At 33.3% G+C, this 14,478-nt stretch overlaps 1 protein-coding gene across 1 annotated transcript; it reads right to left on the reverse strand.

Moving 5' to 3' along the window:
* Positions 1-10,839: 10,839 nt before the first annotated feature.
* On the reverse strand, positions 10,840-14,275 carry LOC110036470 (14 kDa proline-rich protein DC2.15-like). Its single transcript, XM_020740920.1, has 2 exons — positions 13,555-14,275; positions 10,840-11,148 (listed from the first exon to the last, which is right to left on the reverse strand). Exon 1 carries the CDS (start codon positions 14,182-14,184, stop codon positions 13,570-13,572), a length of 615 nt encoding a protein of 204 aa, XP_020596579.1. The 5' UTR covers positions 14,185-14,275; the 3' UTR covers positions 10,840-11,148; positions 13,555-13,569.
* Positions 14,276-14,478: the final 203 nt, after the last annotated feature.

The raw sequence follows: 14,478 nt of genomic DNA on the forward strand, positions 1-14,478 counted from the left end.
CGTTTTATCAACTTTATATTCCAGTTGCCCTAGGAGAGACTAATGAAAGACTTGAATTTGTTCCTTCTAATGAAGAATGGAATTAAGTTCTATGTTTGAAGTTATGCTTTTGTGTGTTTAAAGTCATTGTCTTAAAGTGTTTTATTGTTTAAGACTTGCTTTTAGTGTTTAATTGTGAAAGATTGTTAAGTGTTTGCATTAAGGAAAATTTTCTCATACAAGCTATTTAGAATGAGAAATAATTGTTTAAATGTATTTGTACTCGTTTGTAAATTAATATAAGTTTGTTTGTGTGAAATTTTGTGTTGTTTTAGCCTTGAATTGAAATAGTTATTAATAAGAATTTTAAGATAAATGAGAGTTACAGGAAGTTGAAAATTGTCATTTTAAGTGCTATGAGACCATTTAGGGGTGGTTTACTTAGGCAAATAGTGCATTTTACTTTCATTTAAAATTTTTGAAAATCATGCACTGGCGCCTAAGCGCCACATCTCACGCCTAAGCGCGAGCAAACATGAGAGGCAGGGGCCTAAGCGCCAGTTACCCGCACTTATGCGCCAGTTCATGAAAATCGATTCGTGAATGGTTAAAAGTGAGTTTTTGAGCCAAAAGTCACCATTTTTACTCCTCCCGTCACCTTCAACCTCTCAAAAATGCGATTTTGGAAGGCTAAGACACATCTAAAGCGAAGATTTCTTGGTGGAAGCAAGTGAAATTTGCTAGATCCAAGTTCTTTAAGGTAAGAGCTTTACTTCTATGTAAAAATTTTGGATTTTCACTAGCTATTTTGAGCACATTTGGAAAAATTCAAAATTTCACTATTCATGGTGAAAAATGAGGAAAAATCTATGGAAATTGCATGGGAAGTTTAGTTTGTGCTTTTGGAAGTTAGTTTAGTGATACAAACTTGATTTTTGAAGTTAATGTTGGAATTTATCAAATTTGTAGAATGGCACCAAGAATGAAGAGGAGTAAAGAGAAAGTCTCTATCAATTTGAGTAAATTTGTTAGTTCAAAAGCTCAAGATCGGTATAATGATGCATTGCAATCACACAAACTAATTCAAGATCGATGTTTTAGAAATCTGGGTAGAGACATGGAAGATTTAATTATTCGCCGATAGTGGGAACAATTTTATTGTTTTTCTGTTGTGGCAGTTATATCTATTTTGAGGGAGTTTTATGCAAATCTCCCTGAAGCTGAGGACAATCGAGTCATGGTTTGAGGGAAGTTGGTACCTTTTTCGTTAGAGGTAATCAACTTGTTTTATCATTTACCACCGGATACGTTATGTTCTTAGGAAGTTGGTACCATTTTCGTTAGAGGTAATCAAATTGTTTTACCATTTATCACCGGATACGTTATGTTCTTATGCAAATTATAGTCCTATTGAAGCAAAGTTAGATGAGGTTATTTCTCACTTGACTATTGGGAGAGGACTTTGGAAGATCACTAATGAGAGGAGAGTCAACTTCCCAACTTCAAAGTTATGGGCACCTTCAAAGGCCTGACACTATTTTATTTATGCTCGTCTTCTTGCGACCAATCATCTCAGTGGAGTGACCAGAGAAAGAGCGACGTTGAACTATTATATTCAAGAAGGAAAGCTCATCAACATTGGATCTTTGATCTGTCAGACTATCATCATTTCTGCTATAGTTATTACAACTGCAGGTTTTTCTGGGATTTGCTTACTTGGTCTTTTCTTTGTGTGAGCAGGCTGGAGTTAAATATGATAGCTGGTAGGAAGTGTTATTACCTCTAAAGCTCATCAAAGTATTCAATTTTTGATTGGAGAGGAGGATTTTTCAAAAGCTATGGATTGGAGACATCTGCTGCTTCTACCTCTGTTGCTTCTAACTAGAGAGGAGGATTTTTCAAAAGCTATGGAATGGAGACATTTGCTGCTTCTACCTCTAGACCATCTACCTCACGTGCTTTTACATCTCGAGGTGTCTACTGATACTCGCGAGACTACTGAGATCCAAGATCAATTATTGCGGAGGATGGTGGATAATATTAATTTTACCGCTAATAGGGTATGAAATTTAGAGCATTTTGCAGAGCATTCTGATAGGTATAATAGGAGGAAAAGTGATTATGAAGAGAGTGCAATTTCCTTCATATCTTAGATACCTTGATTATGAGCCTGTAAAAGTTTGGGATAGCGGTGATTCAGAGGATGAAGAGTAGAACTGAGAGATTTATTTTATGATTGTAATATGATATGTACTATGTATTGTGTTTTGGACTTTTGAATTTTATTGTTATTGTGATGTTTGTGTTAGTTAGTAGTTTGTTTTAAAATTCTAGGGTAGTAACTGTTGTGATTTTTGTGATTTAGTTAGTTTAGAACTTAACTTAATTCTATGTCTTTTAAAAAGATGAAAATTGTATTGTAATGTTTGTGTTAGTTAGTAGTTTGTTTTAAAATTCTAGGGTAGTAACTATTGTGAGTTTTGTGATTTAGTTAGTTTAGAACTTAACTTAATTCTATGGCTGTTGTAAAGTTGAAAATCTTTCTAACTTAGGTCTTAAATTTGAAACTTAGGAAACTGCTGCCCTCTAACTTAGTCTTAAATTTTAAACTTGGGAAACTGCTACCCTGTATTTTGCTTTTATCATGTTAGTGTGTTTGTTTTTATGTTGAGATGAAATCAAGTTAGTGTGTTAGTTTACATTTATGTGTATACCCACTGCTTAGAAGTCTATTGAATCTCTACATGTTAAATTGAAATGAAAATATAGAAAATTTGATCAAAAATTAATTTTACTCCTGTTTTTAGTTTTGTACTTGTATCATTAGGGTTTAAAAATTTTTGATTCCTGCCAATATTTATATGTGCTACTAAAATGTTTTATTTTATTAAAAATTTAAGTTTATGGGGGGATGAAAAATTTTCTAAAGACTTTAAATTCATTTATTCTCAAATTTTCTCAAATGTATTTCAAATAAATTTGATTTTGATTTAAAGAAAAATGATCATGCATATGAAGTTATATCAGAGAAGTAAAATTTTGAATATAGAAATGAGTAAGAGAATTTAATTAAAATTTATAGTAATGAAGAAAAACTTAAAGTTAAAAATTTAAGTGTAAAAAATGATAAGTATAGTGTAACTATCTTTAGTAGGAGAAATTGTATTTTTGAAAAGTATAGAAGAGTTAGACTTTAATTTTCAAAACTTAAATTTCTTTTATTGAAAATAATTTTCAAAACTATTATTATGTTTTTAAGTAAATGAAATATATCAACTCTTTGCTTTAGGAAAAGAAGAGTGGAATTCAAAATCATTAAAGGACTATCTAGATCTAGTAATTCTTGCCTGAAAAAAAGAAAAAGAGAAAAAAATGAAGAAAAAGAGAAAGAGAAAAAAAAGAGAAAAAGAAAAAGGAAAGAAGAATTGAAAAGGGGATGAGAAGCTTGAGGATTATTGTCTAATCAAAAATTGGTTCCACATCTGATGTTTCTAAAATATAAGACTTGAGAAATTTTTAAGCTTAAGGATATAATATGATAAGTAAAATTATGCTTAATAATTTTTTTTAAGTGGAGATTATAGAATGCCTAAATTCTATATTTGGAAAATTTACAATATTTTTGAACTAGAAAGAAATTCATATTTTTATATTTCTTAACATTAAAAAATTCTAAACTCTAAGTTGGTCTCATTTACTAATATTTTTTTCTAAATTTGACTATTATATTTCTACATCAGAATTTTATAAACTTCTAAAGAAACTCATACACACCATCTACTTATTTAAATTTTGAAGATTGAAATGTCACTTGACGACAAGTAACATTTTAAGTTTGGGGAATTTCAATACACCTAAAATATATAATGTTTTTAGACACATCTTTATACCTATTTTTGAGATATTGCGCTTTAATGGAAGATATTTTTGTGTTTAAAAATGCTTAAAGGAGGGGAATATGATCAAATTTGGAGCAAAAAGGTGAAAAATTGTGCAAAACAGTTTTGCGGCCTAAGCACCAAATCCGATGTCTAAGCACCGGTTAAATAGAGAAGGCCACGCCTAAGCACTAGAGGCCCCGCGCTTAAGCGCCAGTGGCAGTTATTAGACGAGTAAATCCGGTTTCTGCGAATTTTGAAGAGATTTTTTAGGCGTTCATTGGCTTAATAGGTGGTTATAACCATCGTGGAAGAAAATTATCACGAAAGGATACATCTCTTAGGGAAGTACATCGAATTTAGAGATACGTTGAAGAGAAATCAAGGCACCTTTTAGAAATTTATAAAAGAAAGAAGATTGGGACTTTGAAAGAGGTCCTGAAAGTATTGGAAAGTTTTGAAAGTTCTCATTTGGGGAGTTAGTTCGGAGAGATTTTCAGGCACCACTTTTACTTCTATTTTATCCTTTTTATTATTTTATTTTGAGTGATTGTAAAGAGAAGAGAATCAAATGAACTGCTTCAAGAGATTGGTGGAGGACTTGAGATAAGATTTTATCTTTTTGTTTTGAGACTACTTTTTGATTTAATTGAGACTTATTGTTGGTTTGACAAAGATTTCTTCTTTTAAACTAAATTGTAGTTTTGTTTTCTCTATGAATTCTGAGTAGTTTTCTTTATCTTTCTCCCTAAAATGATAAATTAAGTATTGGATAGAAGTTATGTGAAGTATTAATCTTTAATGTTGAAAAAAGTTGTGATGATTTTAAACCATGTACTTCTTTTACTTCTTGATTTGACTAATTAATATGTTAATATTTGTTGAGAGAACATATAAGATCCAAGATAGTACTACCTCAGTCAACTAACAGTAATAATCACATGAGACTGTATGAAGGAGAATGTAATTCATATGATTGAGTGCAAATAAATAGGGAAATAATCATTGAAGAGTGCAAAGTTAGAGGACTTTAAAGTGACAGGTTAAAACCCCCAACTTGGTTTAGTGTTTTAGGTTCTGATACGAGATGTTAGCCCCTAGGTGGAGGGAATCGAGGGAACTCTGGAGTGAGAGCTAGTATCTTCCTTGTCTAGCCAGTTTTCAGAACTATTCAAACTTTAAATTAGTCAATGTTCTTTATAGCATCTCTAGTAAGGGTAAAGAATATAATTGCTCATATTTGGCACAACACAATTTGCATATTACCACAACAGAATTTCTATGCTTATTACTGATTCATGATAAACAGAATTTCTATGCTTATTAGTGATTCATGATAAAGAGAAATATATTTTCAAATTCAGTGTTTTTCTTCTACATAAACTTAAGTGATCTTTTTAAATTGTTACTATTTTCTCAAAATATCAAAAATACAAAAAAAAATTAGATTTTAATTACTGCGAATACATCTCTACTTTAAGTAATTGTCTTTTTAAAATAGAACGTTTGTTGTTCAATAGAGCATATTGCATATTTTTCCTGTGGGTTCGATATTCAGGTCTTAATAAAAAAGTCCTATATTACTTGATAACGATATTTATACTTGTGTAGTATCCCAACATATATAAATTGAAAAGTTAAATTCTTATTTACTTCAGGATCAAGTTTTGACTTTGTTGCAAAGTAAAGAAATATAAGTGAAAATATAATTAAAGTATCGTGATACTGTTGCAATAAGCAGTTATCTGGGATCAAGTTTTTGTCGCCGTTGTCGGGGATTAAAATCTTTAAGTAGTGGTGTCAACTTGATAAATCCTTACATATAAAAAATATCGTTGGCGCCGTTGCCGGGGATTAAAATATTCAAGTAGTGGTGTCAACTTGATACATCCTTACATATAAAAAATATCGGGATCAGTTACATACAGGTCTATTTATAACTCTAGACAGAACAGTAAAGAAAACATTGGGTACAATATGTAATTACCAAATTACTCTTGTACCACACCCCTAACCCACATAAAGAAACTACTCTGATTTGGACAGAATCATCTGCTCTGCTTCGCTTCAGAATCCGCCCCTTTATGGTATATGAGTCATATCTAACACATTAACAGTGCAACATTCCATCACAGATTTTCTTCATTTTTTTATAAAACATTCAACATAAAATAAAGCATAAATACTAAACTTATAAGTAAATAAGAAAAGGAAATAAACCACTGTTTTTGGCCTCGGGTCAATGTATTTGGGTATTGAATAGGTAAAGCTGCAGAAAATTTAATAGGCTATTTTCTTGTTCTTTTTTTTGGTCCTCTTTTAAATTTTATTTAAGATTTTGTATTTAATTCATGTCTTATTTAAGTTCCAAGGTTTGTTTGTCATGCTAAGAAATTAAAGTTTATCTAAGTTTTTTGTTAATTTTGAAATTTGATTTTGTTTGTGGTGAAAACCATCTCGTGGGAGGTTTTCATCCTTTTTTTTGTTTTATCTGTTCATTTTTTTTGGTAATTTTTATTTGAAAAAATACACATGCAATGGAATATAAAATAAAATATAAATAAAGGAAACAATGTTTATTAAACCTTGGATTTGACTTGGGTTAGGATGAAGCTGAGGAAAACTAGGTGTCATGTTTGGTAGCAAATAAATGAGCTCAAAATGTAATGACAAGCAGCTGGTTTGGGATCTTGTTCGACCTAGGTTAGGCTTAGGTTGACATGAGTTGGCTTAAGTTGACTCAAAATAGACTTGGGTTGGGTCAGGTTAGATCTGGGTTAGATAAGGTTAAGTTGGGTTGGGTTATATCTGACCTAGGTTGAGTCAGTTTAGACCTAGGTTGATTTTAGGTCGGACCTGGGTTGGATCAGGTTAAGCGTTGGTTTGGTCAGGCTGAACCTCGGTTGGGTCAGATTCGATATGAGTTGGGTTCGAGTCAGACATTGGTTAGATCAATTCTTACATGGGTTGTGTTTAGGTTTAAGTTAGGTTTTGGTTTCGTTTAGTTTAGGCTAGGTTAGACTAGGTTAGGGTTTAGGTTTAGTGTAGGTTAGGTCTTGGTTTTGTTTAGGTTAGGTTATGTTAGGGCAGGGTTTGCTTTTAGATAGTTTAGAGCAACAGTTAAATCTAAGATGGGTTAGGTTTGGGGATTGAGTAAGGTTAGTTTTAATGCTACATTTGGGTTGGGGTTGAGGGACTAGTTTAGGTTAGGTTTGAGCTTGGTTCTGAGTTAGGATTAAGCCTAAGTGGGTTAGGATTAGGTAGAGTTTAGGTTAACCTAAGTCAAACCAAAACTCGAGCCTGCTCTAAGACATCTAAACAGTATGACCTAGCTTAACTAGACTTAAGAAAATAAACTCTTAAATTAAATAAGAACAGGATTGAAGCTCACCAGAGAAGAGGTTGACTGGAGGAGAGGAGGCCTGCCAGAGGATTTCTTCCTTCTTCTTCCTCTGAGCTGTAGAGAATGGTGGAGAGTGCCAGAGTGTGAAAATGAGCTTCTTTGTCTCAGAAAGAGCTAAGGATCGCTTATTTATAGGCTGAGAAGGCAGTGACAGAGCCCTCTGTGGTCGACCCATTAGGTGGCGAGTCGAAAGACATATTATGAATCATATGGTTGTAATAGTCTCAAATTTTTGTCAGCAAAATAGCACAATGGTTCATGCTTGGATCTATGGACGAAGGACATGAATCAGTTGCATGTCACTGGTAGTGTCTACATGGACTGATCTCTCCAAATATACCTTGGCATGGTCATGCCCAGGGCTGGGGTGACCACGCTGAGGTATTTATGGGTTTGGTCACTCCCTGAGTAAGTGTGACTACAATGAGGTATTTCTCGGTGTGGTCACATCCAGTCCATCACTCCAAGCCAAAGAAGGCATGTGCTGGTTTTTTGGCTAATGTGGCTACACCGAATCAAGTGGTGATGCTTGTGCAAATCCTATGTGACAAAAAATGAGGTCAACAATATCTTAGAGGTTAACCATTGCACATTGTGGTTAAAATTTTAGGCTTAAAATAACTTATGGGATGCTTTTATGAAGATGAAATCCAATTATTCTTATGAACACCATCTTATGGTTAAGTTTAGACTCGAAGATTCAATAATTTGGAAAGAAAACTAAAAATTAGAGAGAATGTGGAGCCTTTTCATTTTTTGGAGTTGGAAATATGGATATATCTTTCTGGTAAGATGATTGGAAAATTGTATGTTTTTTTAATACTTTTTTTCTTTTACGCTGTAATAATAATGATAAGGTATCAGATTTTTGGAGTGGTGATGTATGGAACTACTTAAAAATCCAAAACCAAGTTGGTTCAGAATGGATGAATATCATTTCACATATACCCTTTGATAGAGGCAAAATTGATAGTGTTATATTGAAATGAGACATTGATACTTCCAAGGGATGTAGTATGAAATGGTCAAGTGCTTTAATATTTTACTTCCAAGGGATGGGTATAGTTACTTTGGAACAAAGCTTAGCTAATTGGATTTGACATGAAAATGCTAGCCATTTACAAAGTTTGATGCATTTATATGTTGTTGTTTCATTTGGATGGAAAGAAATAAAAAACATATGGATATTTCAAAAAGCATATGGATATTTATGTAATAGTGGAGAGAGTTATTATGTACATTAAAGCTTTTACTTACAAAGTGCTTGAATTTAATAAATGCAAAGCATCTAATGTTATGTGCCTATCACATATTGAAATGAAGATGGGATATGTTTGCGAGCCTTCTTGCAACTCCCCTTGCACTTCTCTGGTTCGGTTGGTATTTAGGTGCATGCGAAATTATCCTATTATTAAAATTAACGTGGATGGCTATTATGCTGATGTTCGGGCTGGTGTGGTAGGTGTATTTCAGGATAACTCTAGTAAGTGCTTAATTTATTTTGCTGCTCCTTGCAACCCTATTTCGTTACTCTATTCAAAGATCATAGCGATATTATACTGCTTGATGGTGCGGATAAGTTGGACATGTATTGTCTTCAAATTGAAACAAATTCAAAAATGGGTGTTTAATATTTGCAATAATATTTATATTTGCCCTTGTTATTATATAGATATTTTGAACAAAATTACTGTGTTGCTGCCTTATTTTAAGGTTAGATGGATTCACTTTTATGGTAAAGCAAATTCGACGGGCTGCTTAGCCAGATAGAGCTCCTCCTTGAGTTCCATTAAGATTGGGTTTTCTCGTCCTCAGACGGATGTTCATTTTATTTTTACTGATCAAAGCTCCTTTTTGTCTATTAGAACCATTTTTGATTCATTTCTTATTTTTTGCAGCGTTTCATTGCGTGTGTTGTGCTTTCAGTGCAGGTTCCATATGTTTTATTTTGTGTGAGTTATATTTTGGGCAAGTTGGAATCTTCAGATAACTTTTGCAGTGTTTTACTTATAGCAATAATTCCCGACGGTGTTCTTCTTCTTCTTCTTACCTTGAGAGAGAAGATTAGCATGGCCCCTCTGCCAAGATGATACACATAAATCAAAAAAATGGACCAATTAGCCTACTTCTAGGTTAAATCCTACTCTAAACTTGTTACCAGATAGCACCTAACACTCTTACCCACACATCCACTACTTCTTCACTCTACTCTATCCAAACCTAAACCTAACCCATTAACCTTCTCCCTTTCTCTTGCCTACACATCCACACTTTTTTAATTACCCAAGGATCGAGCGAGAGGGAGAATGAAGCGAACAATACCTTAATTAATGGTTTCAATGGTTTTTTTAAGTCACGATCCAAGAGAAGAGGCGAGTCTCCGGAAGAGGAAGACAGTTGACGAGCAAGGTGGAGTGTCGTCGAGAGGATAAGCGTCATCGGGAGAGGAGGAAGCTATAGGAGGGCAAGGGGATTTAGGGTGAAACCGGGAGAGGGAAGGAGTCACGTGAGATAGGAAGAATTGGGGATTTTTTATAATAAAAAGGATGAGTTCTGACATTCAAGTAACAGTATGTAACAGTCAAATCAAAAAGTCGGCAAGATTTTCTTTTTATTAAAACACGATAGATCAGGAGTAGTAATAACATCGAAAAGGTTAAAGATTAGGTATCCGCCACTAAATTGTGGGAAATTAAATTAATATTTATTGCGCACAATAAGATGTTGGTTATGATGTAACTTTTATTGCATTTCGTGCATAATTTATTGCGTTCTTTACCCTGGAAATTCTAGGGCCCTTCCCTTCTTTTTTGATACCTCTCTCAACTTCTCAAACTTTTTGTTCTCCAACATTGTAGCATCATTTTATGGGTTCCTCACCGCCCTAATAAAATGATTTCTTTTAAAGTCATTTTATTTTATTTTGTTTTGATTTTTGTAGGGATGTTAAAATTGAGGCATTTTTTGACTTAATTTTGTCTTCTGTCTTTCTCCACACACCAAGCTTCTTGGATTTATGCAAAAAAAAAATTAATTTGATCCTCAAATAACCCTGCAAGATTTCAGTACATTTCAACCTCTAAATAAATCATTAAAACCTTTCCTTTTTCTAATATTCTAAGATTAATTAAAATCAACAAAAACTAGGCACTTTGACCATTTTGTCCTAGCTCTACATACACATTCTAACATCTTTTGGATTTCAATCAAAATCTCTTGACCATATTTAATTGCATTCCTTTAACAATTTTAAGTATATCCATACCATAAATCCTCATTCAAACTACAAATCAAAAGGATAAACTCTTAAGTGGTAGCTCTCTGGTTGGCTTATCTTAAAGTTTTAGCTGAACCTCTCACTTGTTTTACTCCTAAAATATTTTCTCCAAACATCCAAAGGTTTTCACTACAATTTTAACATCTCACCACAGTTAGTGAAAGCTCTAGATCATCAATTCTAAGGCTAGGTCAACATAAAAATATGTAAAGTGAATTGCAAACAATCCTCGTTCTACTCTTGCACAAAAAACATTATATTTAAATTCATGTCCTACGAAAGATAAAGATGAAATAATACACAAATAAAAAAAATGATAACTTCCAACAAACCTTTCTTTCAGTTACAAATCAAGCGACAGATCGAATCAGTTGATTAGTTAATCAATGATCCAACATTGGAATAAATCCCATTATGCCTAACACAATACACACCACACGAACAACAATAACAACAACAACAAAAACAAGAAGAATGAAAAATAGAATTACCAAATTCAACAACACACCATCAACAAATGCAAGACAGAACTGACTGTAAACATGCTCTGATGTATCATCACCAACTCATCATTTGCCTCTTTCTTTGTCACCATTAAGTTGCCCAAACACCTATCCATGAAGAAAAAAAGACTTACTGGATTAATAAATTTTATAATGGACAAAAATGGTCTAGAAAATGCGCTGGACAAGTATGGATTTGACTATATTACATGCTACTCTAATATTATTTTAGAGTATTATATTTAGGAATCTTAATTGTTATGTATTTTCATATCAAGTTCCTTAACATCTATTTCTGCATATATTTGTATGTCACTTACCTCTGCATGAAAAGCCATATTCACATTTTAAGGGTTAAAATAGTGGTATTAGGTGGTATGTATGTAAAAAATTAGAATTTAGGTGCTAGAGATCTTCGTACCTAGGATTTTGGGTGGCATGTATGTAAATGTCCCTTTTTATTTTTATTACAATCAATAGTCATTCTGTAGTGACTTGTGCTCATAGCGACAGACAAGAAAATGAAATTCACTAGATTTTTAAAATTAAGGCATTCATGAATATAACCATACTAAGTATTTTGTATGTTATTTTTTTTTTTAAATATCTTACATTAATACATTCCATGTCTTTTTGAAGCCTATGCTGACCTTTGGCACAACAGTTCTTTTACTAAGAGATATATATATATATATATATATATGTGTGTGTGGGTGTGTGTGTGTGGGTGCGCGCGCGGGCGAGCGGGCATGTGTGTGCGTGTGCGCACGTGTGTGTAATTTTACTCAACGTAATTTTACTCATATGTAAACCAGCACTTGAAGTAAAATACAAAAGCCACACACACACACATACGTACATGTGCGCACGTGTGTGTAATTTTACTCATGTAATTTTACTCATATGTAAACCAGCAGTTGAAGTAAAATACAAAAGCCACACACACACACATATTCGAAGACAAAATATGTGTGTGTGTGTGTTCACGTGACTGCCATTTTTTGCTTGGAATTCTACATATATACTAATTAATTCCTATGTATTTACATATCCAACGCTTGGAATTCAACTTTTTAAAGATATATCATTTAACTTATTCATAAAATGGGTACTTCATTTTTAAAAAGCAAAGAATGGTGTGATTTCTGTTGCGATATAAAAACTTTGTTGTATAAAAATAAAAAGTAAAATTTAGCAATAGATCTGTAGAAAAAGAGAAATTGGTGATGCGTTGACTGAATTTTTTTTTCCTTCGTAGTTGTTATAAGCTCTATAAATGATTAATGAGAGAGTGGAAAGTGGAAAGTACATTTCTGTCGGACACTATTGTTGCGTCATCGTGTCTAATGCTTCATTTCCACTAGATGGCTTTTGTATTTTCTTTTAATTATTTTATCTACCATTCCCGGAATTCGAATGAAAAACGTTAGCTGATACTGAAAAAATATAACATGTAATACTAATCTTATAATTATAATTATAATTTTTAAATTTTATTAATCATTGAAAGTAAAAGTTATTTAAAAAATTAAAATAATACATAAAATATTAACTCATCAACAAAATCATAGAAAGCAGAAAATCAAGGCAAAAAAACATTCTATTTGGCTAAATTTATTTATATGTAATCATAAATGTATTAAATTAACTTTTAATCGTAGCTTGTTCAAAATGATTGAAGCCTTACCCCCAAAATTTTTACACTAAATACTTATAAAAAAATAAATAAATGTAATAAAATAAATCAATTTTTTATTATGTTAAAAAAGATTTAGCGTTAATTTTTTAATTATTGAAAATGTTGTCGGCACCAAAAAATATTAGACAGCAATATAAAATAAAAAATTTGTTTCAAATGCCAAATAAAATCATTTTATTAGTGGTATAATTAATTCCATGCACGGCATTATATCTTTTAATATAAACATTTGAACAATTAATAATTATCATTAAATTTTAAAATGATAGAACTAAACTATCGAATGATTTGATTAAGCTTTTGGGCATACAAAAATATAATCCTGTGAAAAAAAATGTTATTATATTAGTCGAATATTTTCTTAGTGTCGAAGAAATCACACAGAAGCCTCAAATATATAAAAGTTGAAAGATTTACATACATAACACTCAATTCCTAACTATTTATATCTCACGCCACATGCATACATTTAAAGATGCAGAAATTAGTAGAAAACAATTTTTTTTGTCACTTTATTTATGTATGAAATCATATATTTCAATTTTTAAAAGTTAAAATACATAATAGTGGAACTTTTGATGTGATTTGAATGTTTGAGGTGGTATAAATGTAACGAAAATCAATTTTAAATTTTAGATGCATAGATATATATATATAAAATCAATGAGGTTGTCAAAACTGGAAATGGCGAGTTTTCTTATAATCTCATGGATATGAATAATAACGTTAGCTAAAACCTGATACAGAAGATATATGATTATCTTGACAAAATTAAAAAAATAATAATAATAATAAACAAAGAGAAGGGTACTCACTCCAACCCGAAATGATCAAACGGTGCAAGTAAAGCCCGGCGGAGGAGTTTTTCCGCAGGTGATAAGCAGCTGTAGAGCAAGAGGAAGATATATATTGATATTGAGAAGCTTCAGCTTTATGGTAGTACAGAGGCAAACTGCGGCTTCCAGCTCCACCAGTCCCTGAAGTAACGGGCAGCACTGGTTCACTACAGGGTCGCCCAGCCCGATATGCACCAACCCGCCCAATACGTCCACGCAGGCCCCTAATTTCAGCGTATCAATCGGGCATTGTGTTACTGGTGGCACCGGCGTCACCGGCGTTGGTGGCAACGGCGTAGGAGTCACTGGAACAGGTGGCAACGGCGTAGGAGTCACCGGAGCAGGTGGCAACGGTGTCGGCGTCACCGGAGCAGGAGTTGGTGTTACCGGGGTTATGGGCGGGCAGGGGGTAGGGTGGCCAGGATGCTTGGGATGGTGGGGCTTGTGGTGGGGGACTTTGGGGTGATGTGGCTTTTGTGGGTTGGAGCAGGAGTTGCAGGTTGGCAGCACGGGGGCGGCGGCGTCATTTCCTGCGAGGAGGGGAGTGAAGGAGGATGTGAGGAGGATGAAGATCAGCTGAAGAGCTGAGAGCTTATTGGTAGAATCCATAGCCTCTACTTTCTATATTTACCCCTCACTCACTCAATGGGTGTATTACCACTGAAGCTTATCGCTGCGGAGGATGTCAGCGAGGTTGGCTTCCACTTATAGAAGGGGTGAGAGGTATGCAGGTGAGCGTCACGTGAGCGTCCATGGTATTGAACGTCCCGGTGTGCTTCTTGAAAAAAATAATCAAAATTTTTCGAACATTCTGGACCTTTATTTTGATGCAATTGGATTGTTCATTTCTAATTGGATATTCGCATGAAAGAAGAAAGAGCAGAAGGATTTCATATATATATA

This window comes from Phalaenopsis equestris, unplaced genomic scaffold (genome assembly GCF_001263595.1).
Source record: "Phalaenopsis equestris unplaced genomic scaffold, ASM126359v1 Scaffold207193, whole genome shotgun sequence".
In the NCBI taxonomy this organism is placed as follows: domain Eukaryota; kingdom Viridiplantae; phylum Streptophyta; class Magnoliopsida; order Asparagales; family Orchidaceae; genus Phalaenopsis; species Phalaenopsis equestris.